The 20,680-nt window shown below is 52.2% G+C and overlaps 1 protein-coding gene and 2 long non-coding RNA genes across 3 annotated transcripts in view; 1 reads left to right on the forward strand and 2 right to left on the reverse strand.

The window, feature by feature from the left end:
• The window catches only part of asmt2 (acetylserotonin O-methyltransferase 2), an 86,115-nt gene that overhangs the window by 26,889 nt on the left and 38,546 nt on the right, over positions 1-20,680 (forward strand). The window contains exons 2-3 of the mRNA XM_036962707.2: positions 12,811-12,902; positions 13,103-13,277. Coding sequence (XP_036818602.1) covers positions 12,822-12,902; positions 13,103-13,277 — 256 coding nt within the window. The 5' untranslated portion in view covers positions 12,811-12,821. The remainder of the gene's footprint in view (positions 1-12,810; positions 12,903-13,102; positions 13,278-20,680) is intronic.
• The window catches only part of LOC149972175 (uncharacterized), an 86,082-nt gene continuing 80,721 nt past the window's right edge, over positions 15,320-20,680 (reverse strand). Inside the window, exon 3 of the long non-coding RNA XR_016492101.1 lies at positions 15,320-15,343. This is a non-coding gene — a long non-coding RNA (uncharacterized LOC149972175). The remainder of the gene's footprint in view (positions 15,344-20,680) is intronic.
• Positions 16,780-17,603, reverse strand: LOC118944256 (uncharacterized). The gene is made up of 2 exons (XR_016492102.1): positions 17,513-17,603; positions 16,780-17,093 (listed from the first exon to the last, which is right to left on the reverse strand). It is a non-coding gene; the product is annotated as an uncharacterized LOC118944256 (long non-coding RNA).

The raw sequence follows: 20,680 nt of genomic DNA on the forward strand, positions 1-20,680 counted from the left end.
TTTTCCACTGCGATGCCCTTCTCTCTCCTCTCCTCCACTGCGGTGCCCTTCTCTCTCCTCCACTGCGATGCCTTTCTCTCTCCTCTCCTCCACTGCGATGCCTTTCTCTCTCCTCCACTGCGATGCCTTTTTCTCTCCTGTTCCCCACTGCGATGCCTTTCTCTCTCCTCCCCCCCCACTGCGATGCCTTTCTCTCTCCTCCCCCCCACTGCGATGCCCTTCTCTCTCCTCTCCTCCCCTGCGATGCCCTTCTCTCTCCTCTCCTCCACTGCGATGCCCTTCTCTCTCCTCCCCCCCACTGCGATGCCCTTCTCTCTCCTCCCCCCCACTGCGATGCCCTTCTCGCTCCTCCCCTCCACTGCGATGCCCTTCTCTCTCCTCTCCTCCACTGCGATGCCCTTCTCTCTCATCTCCTCCCCTGCGATGCCTTTCTCTCTCCTCTCCTCCACTGCGCTGCCTTTCTCTCTCCTCTCCTCCACTGTGATGCCTTTCTCTCTCCTCCACTGCGATGCCTTTCTCTCTCCTCCCCCCCACTGCGAAGCCCTTCTCTCTCCTACCCCCCACTGCGATGCCCTTCTCTCTCCTCCCCCCCACTGCGATGCCCTTCTCTCTCCTCCCCCCCACTGCGATGCCTTTCTCTCTCCCCCCCCCCCACTGCGATGCCCTTCTCTCTCCTCCCCCCACTGCGATGCCTTTCTTTCTCCTGTCCCCCTGCGATGCCCTTCTCTCTCCTCCCCCCCCACTGCGATGACCTTCTCTCTCCCCCACCCCCACTGCGATGCCTTTCTCTCTCCTCCCCCCCACTGCGATGCCTTTCTCTCTCCTGTCCCCCACTGCGATGCCTTTCTCTCTCCTCCCCCCCACTGCGATGACCTTCTCTCCCCTCCTCCACTGTGATGCCTTTCTCTGTCCTCCATTGCAATGCCTTTCTCTCTCCTCCACTGCGATGCCCTTCTCTCTCCACCCCCCCCACTGAGATGCCCTTTTCTCTCCTCCCCCCCACTGCGATGCCCTTCTCTCTCCTCTCCCCACTGCGATGCCCTTCTCTCTCCACCCCCCCACTGCGATGCCCTTCTCTCTCCTCCCCCCCACTGCGATGCCCTTCTCTCTCCTCCCCCCCACTGCGAAAGCCTTCTCGCTCCTCCCCTCCACTGTGATGCCCTTCTCTCTCTTCCTCCCCTGCGATGCCCTTCTCTCTCCTCTCCTCCACTGCGATGCCTTTCTCTCTCCTCTCCTCCACTGCGATTTCTTTCTCTCTCCTCCTCTATGATGCCTTTCTCTCTCCTCCACTGCGATACCTTTCTCTCTCCTCCACTGCGATGCCTTTCTCTCTCCTCCACTGCGATGCCCTTCTCTCTCCTCCACTGCGATGCCCTTCTCTCTCCACCCCCCCACTGCGATGCCCTTCTCTCTCCTCCCCCCCACTGCGATGCCCTTCTCTCTCCTCCCCCCCACTGCGATAGCCTTCTCTCTCCACCCCCCCACTGCAATACCCTTCTCTCTCCTCCCCCCCCACTGCGATGCCCTTCTCTCTCCTCCCCCCCACTGCGATAGCCTTCTCGCTCCTCCCCTCCACTGCGATGCCCTTCTCTCTCTTCCTCCCCTGCGATGCCCTTCTCTCTCCTCTCCTCCACTGCGATGCCCTTCTCTCTCCTCTCCTCCCCTGCGATGCCCTTCTCTCTCCTCTCCTCCACTGCGATGCCTTTCTCTCTCCTCTCCTCCACTGTGATGCCTTTCTCTCTCCTACACTGCAATGCCTTTCTCTCTCCTCCACTGCGATGCCTTTCTCTCTCCTCCACTGCGATGCCCTTCTCTCTCCTCCACTGCGATGCCCTTCTCTCTCCTCCCCCCCACTGCGATGGCCTTCTCTCTCCTCCCCCCCACTGCGATGGCCTTCTCTCTCCTCCCCCCCACTGCGATGCCTTTCTCTCTCCTCCCCCCCACTGCGATGCCCTTCTCTCTCCTCCCCCCCACTGCGATGCCCTTCTCTCTCCTCCCCCCCACTGTGATGCCTTTCTCTCTCCTCACCCCCACTGCGATGCCCTTCTCTCTCCTCCTCCCCACTGCGATGCCCTTCTCTCTCCTGTCCCCCACTGCGATGCCTTTCTCTCTCCTCCCCCCACTGCGATGCCCTTCTCTCTCCTCCTCCCCTGCGATGCCCTTCTCTCTCCTCTCCTCCACTGGGATGCCTTTCTCGCTCCTCTCCTCCACTGTGATGCCTTTCTCTCTCCTCCACTGCAATGCCTTTTTCTCTCCTCCACTGAGATGCCTTTCTCTCTCCTCCACTGCAATGCCTTTCTCTCTCCTCCACTGCGATGCCTTTCTCTCTCCTCCACTGCGATGCCCTTCTCTCTCCTCCCCCCCACTGCGATGCCCTTCTCTCTCCTCCCCCCCACTGCGATGCCCTTCTCTCTCCTCCGCCCCACTGCGATGCCCTTCTCTCTCCTCCCCCCCACTGCGATGCCTTTCTCTCTCCTGTCCCCCACTGCAATGCCCTTCTCTCTCCTGTCCCCCACTGCGATGCCTTTCTCTCTCTTGTCCCCCACTGCGATGCCTTTCTCTCTCCTCCCCCCCACTGCGATGCCCTTCTCTCTCCTCCTCCCCTGCGATGCCCTTCTCTCTCCTCTCCTCCCCTGCGATGCCCTTCTCTCTCCTCTCCTCCACTGCGAATCCTTTCTCTCTCCTCTCCTCCACTGTGATGCCTTTCTCTCTCCTCCACTGCGATGCCTTTCTCTCTCCTCCACTGCGTTGCCTTTCTCTCTCCCCCACTGCGATGCCCTTCTCTCTCCTCCCCCCCACTGCGATGCCCTTCTCTCTCCTGTCCCCCACTGCGATGCCCTTCTCTCTACTCCCCCCCACTGCGATGCCCTTCTCTCTCCCCCCCCCACTGCGATGCCCTTCTCTCTCCTCTCCTCCACTGCGAATCCTTTCTCTCTCCTCTCCTCCACTGTGATGCCTTTCTCTCTCCTCCACTGCGATGCCTTTCTCTCTCCTCCACTGCATTGCCTTTCTCTCTCCCCCACTGCGATGCCCTTCTCTCTCCTCCCCCCCACTGCGATGCCCTTCTCTCTCCTGTCCCCCACTGCGATGCCCTTCTCTCTACTCCCCCCCACTGCGATGCCCTTCTCTCTCCCCCCCCACTGCGATGCCGTTCTCTCCTCCCCCCCACTGCGATGCCCTTCTCTCTCCTTCCCCCCACTGCGATGCCCTTCTCTCTCCTCCCCCCACTGCAATGCCCTTCTCGCTCCTCTCCTCCACTGTGATGCCTTTCTCTCTCCTCCACTGTGATGCCTTTCTCTCTCCTCCACTGCAATGCCTTTCTCTTTCCTCCACTGCGATGCCCTTCTCTCTCCACCCCCCCACTGAGATGCCCTTCTCTCTCCTCCCCCCCACTGCGATACCCTTCTCTCTCCTACCCCCCACTGCGATGCCCTTCTCTCTCCACCCCCCCCCTGCGATGCCCTTCTCTCTCCTCCCCCCCACTGCGATGCCCTTCTCTCTCCTCCCCCCCACTGCGATAGCCTTCTCGCTCCTCCCCTCCACTGCGATGCCCTTCTCTCTCTTCCTCCCCTGCGATGCCCTTCTCTCTTCTCTCCTCCACTGCGATGCCCTTCTCTCTCCTCTCCTCCCCTGCGATGCCCTTCTCTCTCCTCTCCTCCCCTGCGATGCCTTTCTCTCTCCTCTCCTCCACTATGATGCCTTTCTCTCTCCTCCACTGCGATGCCTTTCTCTCTCCTCCACTGCGATGCCTTTCTCTCTCCTCCACTGCGATGCCCTTCTCTCTCCTCCACTGCGATGCCCTTCTCTCTCCTCCCCTCCACTGCGATGGCCTTCTCTCTCCTCCCCCCCACTGCGATGGCCTTCTCTCTCCTCCCCCCCACTGCGATGCCCTTCTCTCTCCTCCCCCCCACTGCGATGCCCTTCTCTCTCCACCCCCCCACTGCGATGCCCTTCTCGCTCCTCTCCTCCACTGTGATGCCTTTCTCTCTCCTCCACTGTGATGCCTTTCTCTCTCCTCCACTTTAATGCCTTTCTCTCTCCTCCACTGCAATGCCCTTCTCTCTCCACCCCCCCACTGAGATGCCCTTCTCTCTCCTCCCCCCCACTGCGATGCCCTTCTCTCTCCTTCCCCCCACTGCGATGCCCTTCTCTCTCCACCCCCCCACTGCGATGCCCTTCTCTCTCCTCCCCCCCACTGCGATGCCCTTCTCTCTCCTCCCCCCACTGCGATAGCCTTCTCGCTCCTCCCCTCCACTGCGATGCCCTTCTCCCTCTTCCTCCCCTGCGATGCCCTTCTCTCTCCTCTCCTCCACTGCAATGCCCTTCTCTCTCCTCTCCTCCCCTGCGATGCCCTTCTCCCTCCTCTCCTCCACTGCGATGCCTTTCTCTCTCCTCTCCTCCACTGTGATGCCTTTCTCTCTCCTCCACTATGATGCCTTTCTCTCTCCTCCACTGCGATGCCTTTCTCTCTCCTCCACTGCGATGCCTTTCTCTCTCCTCCACTGCGATGCCCTTCTCTCTCCTCCACTGCGATGCCCTTCTCTCTCCTCCCCCCCACTGCGATGGCCTTCTCTCTCCTCCCCCCCACTGCGATGGCCTTCTCTCTCCTCCCCCCCACTGCGATGCCCTTCTCTCTCCTCCCCCCCACTGCGATGCCCTTCTCTCTCCACCCCCCCACTGCGATGCCCTTTTCTCTCCTCCCCCCCACTGCGATGCCCTTCTCTCTCCTCCCCCCCACTGCGATAGCCTTCTCTCTCCACCCCCCCACTGCGATGCCCTTCTCTCTCCTCCCCCCCACTGCGATGCCCTTCTCTCCCCCCCCCCCCCCCACTGCGACAGCCTTCTCGCTCCTCCACTCCACTGCGATGCCCTTCTCTCTCTTCCTCCCCTGCGATGCCCTTCTCTCTCCTCTCCTCCACTGCGATGCCTTTCTCTCTCCTCTCCTCCACTGTGATGCCTTTCTCTCTCCTGCACTGTAATGCCTTTCTCTCTCCTCCACTGCGATGCCTTTCTCTCTCCTCCACTGCAATGCCCTTCTCTCTCCTCCACTGCGATGCCCTTCTCCCTCCTCCCCCCCACTGCGATTGCCTTCTCTCTCCTCCCCCCCACTGCGATGGCCTTCTCTCTCCTCCCCCCCACTGCGATGCCTTTCTCTCTCCTCCCCCCCACTGCGATGCCCTTCTCTCTCCTCCCCCCCACTGCGATGCCCTTCTCTCTCCTCCCCCCCACTGCGATGCCTTTCTCTCTCCTCACCCCCACTGCGATGCCCTTCTCTCTCCTCCCCCCCACTGCGATGCCCTTCTCTCTCCTGTCCCCCACTGCGATGCCTTTCTCTCTCCTCCCCCCACTGCGATGCCCTTCTCTCTCCTCCTCCCCTGCGATGCCCTTCTCTCTCCTCTCCTCCACTGGGATGCCTTACTCTCTCCTCTCCTCCACTGTGATGCCTTTCTCTCTCCTCCACTGCGATGCCTTTCTCTCTCCTCCACTGAGATGCCCTTCTCTCTCATACACTGCGATGCCTTTCTCTCTCCTCCACTGCGATGCCCTTCTCTCTCCTCCCCCCACTGCGATGCCCTTCTCTCTCCTCCCCCCCACTGCGATGCCCTTCTCTCTCCTCCGCCCCACTGCGATGCCCTTCTCTCTCCTCCCCCCCACTGCGATGCCTTTCTCTCTCCTGTCCCCCACTGCGATGCCCTTCTCTCTCCTGTCCCCCACTGCGATGCCTTTCTCTCTCTTGTCCCCCACTGCGATGCCTTTCTCTCTCCTCCCCCTCACTGCGATGGCCTTCTCTCTCCTCCCCCCCACTGCGATGGCCTTCTCTCTCCTCCCCCCCACTGCGATGCCCTTCTCTCTCCTCCCCCCCACTGCGATGCCCTTCTCTCTCCACCCCCCCACTGCGATGCCCTTCTCTCTCCTCCCCCCCACTGCGATGCCCTTCTCTCTCCTCCCCCCCACTGCGATAGCCTTCTCTCTCCACCCCCCCACTGCGATGCCCTTCTCTCTCCTCCCCCCCACTGCGATGCCCTTCTCCCCCCCCCCCCCCCACTGCGACAGCCTTCTCGCTCCTCCACTCCACTGCGATGCCCTTCTCTCTCTTCCTCCCCTGCGATGCCCTTCTCTCTCCTCTCCTCCACTGCGATGCCTTTCTCTCTCCTCTCCTCCACTGTGATGCCTTTCTCTCTCCTGCACTGTAATGCCTTTCTCTCTCCTCCACTGCGATGCCTTTCTCTCTCCTCCACTGCAATGCCCTTCTCTCTCCTCCACTGCGATGCCCTTCTCCCTCCTCCCCCCCACTGCGATTGCCTTCTCTCTCCTCCCCCCCACTGCGATGGCCTTCTCTCTCCTCCCCCCCACTGCGATGCCTTTCTCTCTCCTCCACCCCACTGCGATGCCCTTCTCTCTCCTCCCCCCCACTGCGATGCCCTTCTCTCTCCTCCCCCCCACTGCGATGCCTTTCTCTCTCCTCACCCCCACTGCGATGCCCTTCTCTCTCCTCCCCCCCACTGCGATGCCCTTCTCTCTCCTGTCCCCCACTGCGATGCCTTTCTCTCTCCTCCCCCCACTGCGATGCCCTTCTCTCTCCTCCTCCCCTGCGATGCCCTTCTCTCTCCTCTCCTCCACTGGGATGCCTTACTCTCTCCTCTCCTCCACTGTGATGCCTTTCTCTCTCCTCCACTGCGATGCCTTTCTCTCTCCTCCACTGAGATGCCTTTCTCTCTCATACACTGCGATGCCTTTCTCTCTCCTCCACTGCGATGCCCTTCTCTCTCCTCCCCCCACTGCGATGCCCTTCTCTCTCCTCCCCCCCACTGCGATGCCCTTCTCTCTCCTCCGCCCCACTGCGATGCCCTTCTCTCTCCTCCCCCCCACTGCGATGCCTTTCTCTCTCCTGTCCCCCACTGCGATGCCCTTCTCTCTCCTGTCCCCCACTGCGATGCCTTTCTCTCTCTTGTCCCCCACTGCGATGCCTTTCTCTCTCCTCCCCCCCACTGCGATGCCCTTCTCTCTCCTCCTCCCCTGCGATGCCCTTCTCTCTCCTCTCCTCCCCTGTGATGCCCTTCTCTCTCCTCTCCTCCACTGCGATGCCCTTCTCTCTCCTCTCCTCCACTGCGATGCCCTTCTCTCTCCTCTCCTCCACTGCGATGCCTTTCTCTCTCCTCTCCTCCACTGCGATGCCTTTCTCTCTCCTCTCCTCCACTGTGATGCCTTTCTCTCTCCTCCACTGCGATGCCTTTCTCTCTCCTCCACTGCGATGCCTTTCTCTCTCCTCCACTGCGATGCCCTTCTCTCTCCTCATCCCCACTGCGATGCCCTTCTCTCCCCCCCCACTGCGATGCCCTTCTCTCTCCTCCCCCCCACTGCGATGACCTGCTCTCTCCTCTCCCCCACTGCGATGCCCTTCTCTCTCCCCCCCCCACTGCGATGTCCTTCTCTCTCCTCCCCCCCACTGCGATGCCCTTCTCTCTCCTCCCCCCCACTGCGATGCCTTTCTCTCTCCCCCCCCCCACTGCGATGCCTTTCTCTCTCCTCCCCTCCACTGCGATGCCTTTCTCTCTCCCCCACTGTGATGCCTTTCTCTCTCCTGTCCCCCACTGTGATGCCTTTCTCTCTCCTGTCCCCCACTGCGATGCCTTTCTCTCTCCCCCACTGTGATGCCTTTCTCTCTCCTGTCCCCCACTGTGATGCCTTTCTCTCTCCTGTCCCCCACTGTGATGCCTTTCTCTCCTGTCCCCCACTGCGAAGCCTTTCTCTCTCCTGTCCCCCACTGTGATGCCCGTCTCTCTCCTACTGTGATGCCTTTCTCTCTCCTGTCCCCCACTGTGATGCCCTTCTCTCTCCTACTGTGATGCCTTTCTCTCTCCTGGCCCCCGCTGCGATGCCTTTCTCTCTCTTGTCCCCCACTGCGATGCCTTTCTCTCTCCTGTCCTCCACTGCGATGCCTTTCTCTCTCCTGTTCCCCACTGCGATGCCTTTCTCTCTCCTCTCCCCCACTGTGATGCCTTTCTCTCTCCTGTCCCCCACTGTGATGCCTTTCTCTCTCCTTTCCCCCACTGCGATGCCTTTCTCTCTACCTTCCCCCACTGCGATGCCTTTCTCTCTCCTGTCCCCCACTGTGATGCCTTTCTCTCTCCTGTCCCCCACTGCGATGCCTTTCTCTCTCCTGTCCCCCGCTGCAAAGCCCTTCTCTCTCCTGTCCCCCACTGCGATGCCTTTCTCTCTCCTGTCCCCCACTGCGATGCCCTTCTCTCTCATGTCCCCCACTGCGATGCCTTTCTCTCTCCTGTCCCCCACTGCGATGCCCTTCTCTCTCCTACTGTGATGCCTTTCTCTCTCCTGTCCCCCACTGCGATGCCTTTCTCTCTCCTGTCCCCCACTGTGATGCCCTTCTCTCTCCTCCCCCCACTGCGATGCCCTTCTCTCCCCCCCCCACTGCGATGCCCTTCTCTCCCCCCCCCCCCCACTGCGATGCCCTTCTCTCTCCTCGCCCCCACTGCGATGCCCTTCTCTCTCCTCCTCCCCTGCTATGCCCTTCTCTCTCCTCTCCTCCACTGCGATGCCTTTCTCTCTCCTCTCCTCCACTGCGATGCCCTTCTCTCTCCTCTCCTCCACTGCGATGCCCTTCTCTCTCCTCTCCTCCACTGCGATGCCTTTCTCTCTCCTCCACTGTGATGCCTTTCTTTCTCCTCCACTGTGATGCCTTTCTCTCTCCTCCACTGTGATGCCTTTCTCTCTCCCTACTCCCACTGTAGCAGTATTCATTAGAGAGGGGTAAAGAATGATTTTTTCCGGCCTCCAGGCAGGTATTAACCATGCCGAAAGGAAAAGAGTAAAATAGAGAGACTACCACTACCAGACCCACACACATCAGCAGAAGAGACTGCCTAGAGTGTAGCCTGTTTACCAGTTAGCCAGTGGAGAGAAAAAAGAATACACACCATATAAAACCCACAGCACAGTGGTAACCCCAACAAGAATACCTCATTCAATAATACTAATACTAATAATGGCAGAGCAATTTAACAGCAACTTCATACAAGAAAGAACCCAGTCATCAACAGAGGATTTGCAATAATATGTATTATTGTCCAGTGGAGGAGTGCAGAGGGTATGAATGTGGGGGGTGTTCATAGACACAACAAAGGCCTTAACAATGTCCACAATCTTCTCGGCCACATGTCATTAGTACACCTCAATACAGTTCACATAACAATGCATAACTTGCAAGCAACCTCCCTTTTAACTAAAATGTCCACCCGAATACTTCTGACAGGGCAATAATAGTCCAGCTCTAATGAACTTCAATGGGAAGTGCATTGGAAGAATAGAGAGTCTGTTGGAGGGTAAAGCACTGGAACGATAGAGGGAAGAGAAAAAGAGAAAGAGAACAAGAGAGATCTTGTTGGTTTGTATGTTAAAGCTTCGCAACAATGTTGCTACTAATCCATGCGATCCATAACGGGCGCGGTCCCAAACGAAAACAACCACGACCTAGAGCGATTACACCGATGATTGAGTTAAATACTTTATAAACTACACACGCTGAAAACAAACAAAACTTCTGCAGCACAGCCCACACAATCAATCTGTCGCGCCACCCAAGAGCTCCTCCCCAAAGAGCTGAATGAGCTCTCTTTATTTCCTCCTTCCTTGTTGGTCATGAGCTCTTAAAGTGGCAGTGCACGGTGAAGGCTCCGTGCAGATTTCGCCACACTCCTCCCCCCATGAAAAACCAACGCCTGTAGAAACAGAGGATGCAGGCTTTGACAGGTTCATGTTCCTGCTACACAAAACCAGGGAAGTCCTCATCATCAGAGTCCTCCACGAAGAGGTCCTGCAGGTGTTGCTTTTGCCTGCGATCCAGCTCTTCTGCCGTAGGGTAGCAGGGCTTTAGGTCAACAACATGCACCGTCCTGACATCTTCCCCAGTGTCCTCCAAACAGACCAAGTAGTTCACTGGTCCCAACTGCTGCACTACACGGTATGGACCTTTCCATCTCGAAGCTAGCTTGGCAGTGAACTTCTTAGACGCCTTGTGAACGTACCCAGACACGAGACTTGGGTAAGAAAAACACATCTCGTCTATGTTTGTCATAGTTTCTCAGCTGTCGTTGTTTGGCTTTGGTTTTGCTGGCCTCCACTCTGGCTAGGAAGGTGTGGTGGTGTTGTAGGGCATCAAACGCTGGGTAGTCAGGTGAAACATTGGAACTTTGCAAGACTCTGTCCATCAGACCTTTTAGTGGTCTTCCCAGGTGAAGTTCGGCGGGAGTGACCCCAGAAGTCTCCTGCACGTCAGAGTTCAGTGCAAAGCGAAATTCAGGGAGATGCTGATCCCACCTTGTGTGCTGATCCCCCACGAATGAAGCAATCATCCCCTTCAGGGTTCGGTTTACCCTCTCGTCAGGTTGGTCAGAGGATGATAGGCTATGGTCAACTTGGCAATTACACCCCAGTAGGTACAGAGCTCTTTGTAGATTCCTGATATGAACTGCGGACCTCGGTCAGAGAGGATTTGGTCTGGAATCCCGAATCTGGTAAAGACCTCCCTTCCTCTGGTAAAGACACCCAGTGTGTGTAGTAGTCCACTACCACCAATAAAAATTAATTCCGTGTCCCCCGACTGGGAGGAAAAGGTCCCATGAGGTCAATTCCCAACATTTCATTTGGATGGTTCACCACGGTCTGCTGCATTTTCCCGGCAGGTCTGCCAATGTCTGGTTTGTATTTCTGGCAGACTTCACAATGCTGTACAAACTTCCGGGTATCAACCCACATGCCTGGCCATTAAACCACCTCTTGTAGTCTTCGATAAGTTTTAAAAACTCCAAGATGGCCACTCATGGGATTGGCATGATGAGCTTGGATTATCTGGTCACTCAATGTAGAGGGAATGAAGACGCGATAATGGGTACTGTGTATTCCATCTCCTCTTTATCCTGAATTATGCTATACGTATCATTGAAGCGACTCTTTGGAGTCTTCTTCAGACAGACTCTTGTGGATCGCCATGATGGCAGCATCCTTCTGCTGTGCTCTCCATACACTCATCATCCAGAGGAAAAGAATCATCCAGACATTTAGCGGTAGTATAAGTACTGCACAAGGGAGGACAAACATTGGCAGTCTCTGTAATCCGAGAAAGGGCATCTGGTACAATGTTCAGTTTTCCTTTGCGATACTCAATGATGAAGTCAAACTGCAGTCTGATAGACCAGCGAATAAGACGGCTGTTGGTCTTGCCTGATGCCAGAACCCACTGCAGAGCAGCGTGGTCTGTGACAACGGTGAAGATCTTTGCCTCCAAGTAGTAGCTCCATTTCTCCAAAGCCCAGACCACAGCGAGGCACTCCCTTTCAGTCGTTGAATAATTCCTCTCGGCTGAATTAAGGGTGCGACTTGCATAGGCAAGAACTTCTTCTGTTCCAAGTCCTGTTTGTTGAGCCAAGACTGCTCCAAGTCCTGTTTGACTTGCATCCGTGTACACAATGAAATGAGCATTCAGGTTAGGATGTCCAAGCACTAGAGGAGTAATTAGACTGTTTTTGAGTGCTTCAAATGCACTTTGGCATGCAGGGGTCCATTGGAATTTCACACCTTTCTTCTTAAGGTGGTTGAGGGGTTCAGTCTTGTCACTGTGATGCCTTTCTCTCTCCTTTCCCCCACTGCGATGCCTTTCTCTCTCCCTTCCCCCACTGCGATGCCTTTCTCTCTCCTGTCCCCCACTGTGATGCCTTTCTCTCTCCTGTCCCCCACTGCGATGCCTTTCTCTCTCCTGTCCCCCGCTGCAAAGCCCTTCTCTCTCCTGTCCCCCACTGCGATGCCTTTCTCTCTCCTGTCCCCCACTGCGATGCCCTTCTCTCTCCTGTCCCCCACTGCGATGCCTTTCTCTCTCCTGTCCCCCACTGCGATGCCCTTCTCTCTCCTACTGTGATGCCTTTCTCTCTCCTGTCCCCCACTGCGATGCCTTTCTCTCTCCTGTCCCCCACTGTGATGCCCTTCTCTCTCCTCCCCCCCACTGCGATGCCCTTCTCTCTCATGTCCCCCACTGCGATGCCTTTCTCTCTCCTGTCCCCCACTGCGATGCCTTTCTCTCTCCTCTCCCCCACTGTGATGCCTTTCTCTCTCCTGTCCCCCACTGTGATGCCTTTCTATCTCCTGTCCCCCACTGTGATGCCTTTCTCTCTCCTGTCCCCCACTGTGATGCCTTTCTCTCTCCTGTCCCCCACTGTGATGCCTTTCTCTCTCCTGTCCCCCACTGTGATGACTTTCTCTCTCCTGTCCCCCACTGTGATGCCTTTCTCTCTCCTGTCCCCCACTGTGATGCCTTTCTCTCTCCTGTTGCCCACTGTGATGCCCTTCTCTCTCCTATCTCCCACTGTGATGCCTTTCTCTCTCCTGTCCCCCACTGTAATGCCCTTCTCTCTCCTATCTCCCACTGTAATGCCCTTCTCTCTCCTATCTCCCACTGTGATGCTTTTCTCTCTCCCCCACTGTGATGCCTTTCTCTCTCCTCTCCCCCACTGTGATGCCTTTCTCTCTCCTGTCCCCCACTGTGATGCCTTTCTCTCTCCTGTCCCCCACTGTGATGCCTTTCTCTCTCCTGTGCCCCACTGTGATGCCTTTCTCTCCCCCCCACTGTGATGCCTTTCTCTCTCCTGTCCCCCACTGTGATGCCTTTCTCTCTCCTGTCCCCCACTGTGATGCCTTTCTCTCTCTCCCCCACTGTGATGCCTTTCTCTCTCCTATCCCCCACTGTGATGCCTTTCTCTCTCATGTCCCCCTCCATCCCACTCTCCTCTCCTCCCCCATCAGGACTCAATATCATGGCAGAACGTCTGTCCCAGAGCGAACTGGACTACCCCTTTAAACTCCTGGAATATTTCAATGGATTCAGAGTTTCAAAGGTTGGACTTTATAATATTTCTTTATCATGTAAGATTGACATCCCCTGACCTATGGTACAAAACCACTGGAAATATTTACAACGTAATGTACAGATATGTAGTTTAGATCTGACAAAATGACATTATGTAAACACCAAAAGATGCTGTCAGACTGCAAGAGTCCTCTGAACCCTTACCCTGACTGTTGCCCCTCCTATCAGGTTATCTTCTCAGCCTGTGAGTTGGGGGTGTTTGACCTCCTGCTGTTGTCCCAGAAGCCTCTGTCTGCGGAGCTCGTGGCCCAGGAGCTGGGCGCCAGCGTGGACGGGATTGAACGCCTTCTGGACGTACTGGTGGGAGTCGACATCCTGGAGGTGGAGCAGATAGACGGGACAGGTGAACCGCTTACACTTTACCACTAACACAGACACGCATACATAACATTCACACTATACAATCACATTTAATCAATCAATCAAATGTATTTTATAAAGCCCTTTTTACATCAGCAGATGTCACAAAGTGCTATACAGAAACCCAGCCTAAAACCCCAAACAGCAAGCAATGCAGGTGTAGAAGCACTGTGGCTAGGAAAAACTCCCTAGAAAGGCAGGAACCTAGGAATAAACCTAGAGAGGAGCCAGGCTCTGAGGGGTGGCCAGCCCTCTTGTAGCTCTGCTGGGTGGAGATTATAAGAGTACATGGCCATTAACCTGTCTAGGACTGGGGTTCCGCTACCGCAACAGCCAGTGACAGTGCAGGGCGCCAAATTCAAAACATCAAAAATCTCATAATTAAAATTCCTCAAACATACAAGTAATTTACACCATTTTAAAGATAAAATTCTCGTTAATCCAGCCACAGTGTCTTATTTCAAAAAGGATTTACAGCGAAAGCACCACAAACGATTATGTTAGGTCACCACCAAGCCACAGAAACACACAGCCATTTTTTCCAGCCAAAGAGATGAGTCACAAAAAGCAGAAAAAGAGATAAAAATGTATCACTAACCTTTGATGATCTTCATCAGATGACACTCATAGGACTTCATGTTACACAATACATGTATGTTTTGTTTGATAAAAATCTGAGTTTACATTGGAGCGTTACGTTCAGTAGTTCTAAAACATGAGGTGATATTGCAGAGAGCCACATCAATTTACAGAAATACTCCTAATAAACATTGATAAAGATACGACTATTATACATGGAACTTTAGATAAACTTCTCCTTAATGCAACCGCTGTGTCAGATTTCAAAAAAACGTAATAATCTTAACTTAATTTAATAATCTGAGTACAGCCTTTAGACAACAAAGCAGCCAAAAAGATACCCGCCATATTGGGTAGTCAACATTACTCAGAAATAGCATTTTAAATATTCACTTATCTTTGATGATCTTCATCAGAATGCACTCCCAGGAATCCCAGTTCCACCATAAATGTTTGATTTGTTCAATAATGTCCATCAGTTATGTCCAAATATCTTATTTTGTTAGGGCATTTGGTAAACAAATCCAAAAGCACGTTCATGTTGCGCCGAACATCGGACGAAAAGTTCAAAAGGTTCCGTTACAGTCCGTAGAAACATGCCAAACTAAGTATGGAATCAATCTTTAGGATGTTTTTAACATAAAACTTAATTCATGTTCCAACCGGACAATTCCTTTGTCTGTACAAATGAAGTGGAACGTAGCTACCTTCCACGTGAGCGCGTCAGACCGAGGCTGTGGCACTCTGCCAGACGTTCACTCAAAGAGCTCTTATGAGCCCCTCCTTTAGAGTAGAATCCTCAAAACAGGTTCTAAATACTGTTGACATCTAGTGGAAGCCTTGGGAAGTGAAACATAACTAATGTCACCCTGTATCTTCAATCTTCAATGGGCTGAGTTGAAAAACTACAAACCTCAGATTTCTCACTTCCTGGTTGGATTTTTTCTCAGCATTTTGCCTTCCATATGAGTTCTGTTATACTCACAGACATCATTCAAACAGTTTTAGAAACTTCAGAGTGTATCCAAATGTACTAATTATATGCATATTATAGCTTTTACGGCTGAGTAGCAGGAGGCTTAATTTGGGCACGTTTTTCATCCAAGCTACCCAATACTGCCCCCTACCCCAAAGAAGTTAATGCCAGATTTTCTTCAAGATGTTCAAACGTTCATTGATTGCCTGCAGGGTTGTAGACGGTGCAACAGGTCAATACCTCGGAGTAAATGTCAGTTGGCTTTTCATAGCCGAGCATTCAGAGGTTGAGACCGCAGGTGCGGTTGAGAGAGAGAGCAAGAGAGTCGAAAACAGCAGTTCCGGGACAAGGTAGCACATCCGGTGAACAGGTCAGAGTTCCATAGCCGCAGGCAGAACAGTTGAAACTGGAGCAGCGGCACGACCAGGTGGACTAGGGACAGCTAGGAGTTATTAGGCCAAGTTGTCATGAGGCATGGTCCTCGGGCTCAGGTCCTCTGGGAGGGTGAGAGGAAGATATAGGATATAACCCCACCCACTTTGCCAAAGCACAGCAACCACACCACTAGAGGGATATCAACAGACCACCAACTTACTACCCTGAGACAAGGCTGAGTATAGCCCCCACACCACTAGAGGGATATCAACAGTCCAACCTACTACCCTGAGACAAGGCTGAGTATAGTCACCGCACCACTAGAGGGATATCAACAGTCCAACTTACTAACCTGAGACAAGCTGAGTATAGCCCACGAAGATATCCACCGCACAAACCCGAGGGGGCGCAAAACTAAATTGGAGAGATAGGTAGCAGCGAGCCCATGTAATGCTTTGTAGGTTAGCTGTAAATCAGCCCTAGCCTTAACAGGAAGTCAGTGTAGAGAGGCTAGCACTGGAGTAATATGATCAAATTTGGGGGTTCTAGTCAAGATTCTAGCAGCCGTGTTTAGCACTAACTGAAGTGTATTTAGTACTTTATCCGGGTAGCCGGAGAGTAGAGCATTGCAGTAGTCTGATCTAGAAGTGACAAAAGCATGGATTAGTTTTTCTGCATCATTACACACATGTACACATGGATTTTGTATTGTAAATATGTGGTTGTAGAGTAGTAACATGAGGGCACACACTTAATTTGTTGTGAAATCTGTTGTGAATGTAATGTCATGTTTTTAATTGTTTAGAACTGCCTTCATTTTGAAGAGTAGCTGCTGCCTTGTCAGGAACTAATGGGGATCCATAATAAACCCCAGGAAGAGTAGCTGCTGCCTTGGCAGGAACTAATGGGGATCCATTATAAACCCCTGGAAGAGTAGCTGCTGCCTTGGCAGGAACTACTGGGGATCCATTATAAACCCCAGGAAGAGTAGTTGCTGCCTTGGCAGGAACTAATGGGGATCCATAATAAACCCCAGGAAGAGTAGCTGCTGCCTTGGCAGGAACTAATGGGGATCCATAATAAACCCCATGACGAGTAGCTGCTGCCTTGGCAGGAACAAATGGGGATCCATAATAAACCCCATGAAGAGTAGCTGCTGCCTTTGCAGGAACTAATGGGGCTCCATAATAAACCCCAGGAAGAGTAGCTGCTGCCTTGGCAGGTACTAATGAGGATCCATAATAAATCCCAGCAAGAGTAGCTGCTGCCTTGTCAGGAACTAATGGGGATCCATAATAAACCCCAGGAAGAGAGGCTGCTGCCTTGTCAGGAAGTAATGGTGATCCATAATAAGCCCCAGGAAGATTAGCGTCTGCCTTGGCAGGAACTATTGGGGATCCATAATAAATCCCAGGAAGAGTATCTGCTGCCTTGGCGTGATGTCCCGACTTCCGCCGAAGTCGGTCCCTCTCCTTGTTCAGGCGGCTTTTGGCGGTAGACGTCGCCGGCTTTCTAGTCGCCGCCAATCCATTTTTCATATTCCATTTGTTCTGTCTTTGTCTTACCTGGCTTCACTCAACAAATGACTTGTTTATTATGTAACCCTCTGTTCCCCATGTTGTGTTTGTGAGTGATTGTTGTAATTCGGTCCGTCTTTGTGGGCTTGTGATTTACTTTGTATATCTTTTTGAGTAAAGAACTTTGATTACGCATATCTGCTGTCCTGCGCCTGACTCTCTACACCTATTCTGCCCTTGATTTGCGTTCTCATGCAAAACTAGACAGATAGCTAACAACTAAGTCTTCAATAAAACTCCCAAGGCGTGACTTTTCTTGAATGAATATATTGAAAACGTTTATGTTGTGAAACTGCAAAATACAGAAAAGAATATACTTTAGTATTCAATTCACACCGACAGTAGCTGTACATTATACATTTGAAGTTGCATAAATACAAAGCACGCGCTAAGGTACCATGCATCTGGCATGATGCCAAACCATATAGCTAATTGTTACTCATATGGTAATTGTCTCCTTTCATTACTCTAATAATGTACAACCATTTAAGTAGAATACCAAAGCATATTACACTAGGAACAGTAACAAAACTACAGTATTGTATATTTTACAATTAGTTTGCATGACGCACGAGCAAAGTAATACAGCTAACGACATACATGAAAGGCATTGCAATTTGTGAGTAAATGCAACCAACCAACATTGATATGTAAGCAACTCTATCAATAACAAGATTATAATCATTAGCTAAATGCTTGAATCGAACTTACAAACAAATATTTTCCAAGGCTGAAGCGTGACAAGAAATAACTACATTGAAAGACCTGCACCGTAGCATTGTTTGTAGCTGCTTCTATGCGTGCAGAACAAATTCTCTACTTCCTGTTTGCGTAGTCTTTCTAAGTACCAGAAACATCCACTAGGGGGCAAATTACACCATTGAACACAATGAAAATCCAATTTAACCATTGTAATAAAATAATCTGTTACCTTCTAACAGGATGGCAGCACACTCCCCGCCTGGTATAATGAAATTGTGCCACTATGAAATAAAACATATCAAGAAACAAATAATGTCCTTTCTATTTGTATCTTTTGTCTCTAGGATGCTTCAGAAAGAAGAACAACAATCTCTGAGATTGGTCTCAGAAACAACTTAGCAGCTCCTTGCTTGACAATTTTTAGTTCTACTTTCCTAACCTTTTTGTCAGTACTGGGAAAGGTTTTTACCACAAGCCCGACTGGCCAGTCATTTCTGTGTGCCTGACTGTCTTTCAATAAGACATCTCCCACTTTTACATTTGGCTTTTCTGCTGTCCATTTTATGCGTCTCTGCAGCGTTGTCAGGTACTCCTGTCTCCACCTTTTCCAAAAGGTGTCAGCGAGACACTGGACTTGCTTCCACTGTTTTCCATGAAGGTCGTTCATGCTGAAGTATCCAGAAGGGGCTGAGGTAGCGCTGGTCTTTTGTGTAAGTAACATTGAGGGTGTGAGAATGGTAGGCATGTCAGGGTCGGTTGATACTGACACTAAGGGTCTCGCATTGATTATTGCCATAACTTCAGACATAAGAGTGCTCAAGACCTCATGTGTGAGACGAGTGGAGCCCGTCTGAAACAGCATAGCATCAAGAATACGTCTGGCAACCCCAATGAGTCTCTCCCAAGAACCACCCATATGAGACGAGTGTGGAGGATTAAATATCCAAGTACATCCCTTATCTGAGAGGTATTTAGTCAGTTCTGAGTCATTTGTGTCGATACCCAGTTCCCTGCAGGCACCTATAAAGTTTGTACCTCGATCAGATCGTAGCACTTTTGCTGGACCACGGATAGAGAAAAAACGCCTCAGCGCGTTGATGAAGCTGGATGTGGAAATGGATTGGATAAGCTCGATATGGACTGCTCTAGTATACATACATGTAAAGAGCACCGCCCAGCGCTTGGAGTCTGCACTACCACCTCTAGTGCGACGAGTTATGACATTCCATGGTCCAAACACATCAAGTCCAACGCTGGTGAATGGTGGTTCAGATGTGAGTCTGTCTGCAGGCAAGTCAGCCATTTTTTGGTCAACTAACCTCCCTCTAACCTTGCGGCAGGTGACACACTTGTGAATGATACCAGAGACCAGACGTTTGCTCCCAATAATCCAGAAGCCTGCTGCTCGAATAGCTCCATCTGAAAAATGACGGCCTTGGTGAGCCACTTGCTCGTAATAATGTCTTACCAGCAGAGTGGCAACATGGATGTGTCCGTGGGATGATGAGAGGATGTTTTTCGTCTTGTAACATGTCGGCGGAGGATAAGCGGCCTCCCACCCTCAGCAACCCATCCTCATCAATCACTGGGTTCAGATTTTTCAGTGTACTTTGCTTTGGGAACTCTTTTTCTTTTTCAATGCATTTGAATTCCTCTCTGAAGGCTTCATGTTGCACACAGTGAATGATTGCTGTTTTGGATTGTGACAACTCACTTGTACCGCATGGTTTATTACAGTCATGCCAGCCTCTGCAGCTGGTGTTGTCTGCACCTTCATGGAAGGATCTGGCAACATGAATGAGTCGTGCTGTGGCTCGATTGAGAGCTTTCCAGCTTGAGAACCTCTCAAAGCGATGAGAGCCGAGTTGAGCTCCAGAAACTTTAGAGGCAAAGACAGTGACGTCTGGTCGAATCTCTGCATCTGTGTGAGGCTCTACAAGGTCAAAGTTGATGTTCTCAGGCTTACTCGAGTTTGTTTGGGTCAGGAACGGTGGACCTGAGAACCAACTAGTGTGTTTTAAGAGCGCAGCAAGTATGGGCCTGGTTGCTGGTCTGCTGGATTGCTGTCAGTGTTTACATAGCACCACTGATCTGGATGGGTAGACTTCCTGATGCGAGTTACCCTATTGGCAACATAAACGTAGAATCTTTTGATGACATTGTGGATGTAACCGAGAATCTATCTTACTGTCTGTGTAGAACTTGGCTGCATGTACATCAATGTCCATTTCGTCTTTGATCAGTTCATACATCTCAACAGCTAGCAAAGCCGCACACAGTTCTAGGCGTGGGATAGTGTGGGCCGGACGAGGGGCCAATTTTGATTTCCCCATGACAAATCCAACATGGCATTGACCTTCCGAGTCAATAACTCTCAGGTAGGCTACTGCTCCTATGGCTACTGTAGAGGCATCCGAGAAGATGTGTAGCTCTCTTCTTTGAGTGGTAGACAAGGAGACTGGGATGTAGGTCCGCTGAATATTCATATGTTCCAACTCCATCAAAGATTCTTTCCACATTTTCCATTCCCCTTCTTTTTCTGTGGGAAGAGGGGCATCCCAGTCACTCTGATCAGAAGAGAGTTCTCTGATTAAGGCTTTACCTTGCATTGTTATTGGAGCCACGAACCCAAGGGGGTCATAAAGACTATTCACTGTGGACAGGATGCCTCTCCGTGTAAAAGGCTTCTCATTGTGGGACACCTGGAATGAGAAGCTGTCTGTTTCCAGGTTCCAGGAAAGTCCCAGACTCCGTTGAAAGGGGAGAGGATCCACTCCTAGGTCCAGATCTTTTAAGTCTTTCGCACGGTCCTCCATAGGGAAGGCTTCCATAACTGTTTTGCTATTGGATGCAATCTTGTGTAGTTTCATGTTGGACTCCGCCAACATTGCTTGTGTTTTTCTTAGAATGTTGATAGCTTCTTCTGTAGTAGCTGCTGATGTCAGACCATCATCGACGTAGAAGTTCCTCACTACATATTGCTTGGGTTCTGACCCATGTTCCTTCTCACCCTGTAGCGCTGCTCGTCTCATGCAGTAGCTGGCTACGGCTGGTGAAGGGCTGTTCCCAAATACATGGACTTTCATCCTGTACTCAGTTATGTTTCTATCTGGGTTGTTATCTTCATACCAGAGAAACCTTAAGTAATCTCTGTGATCCTCACGTACACCAAAACAG

This window comes from Oncorhynchus mykiss, chromosome 25, assembly GCF_057628025.1.
Source record: "Oncorhynchus mykiss isolate SJ-2025 chromosome 25, ASM5762802v1, whole genome shotgun sequence".
Taxonomy (NCBI): Eukaryota; Metazoa; Chordata; class Actinopteri; order Salmoniformes; family Salmonidae; genus Oncorhynchus; species Oncorhynchus mykiss.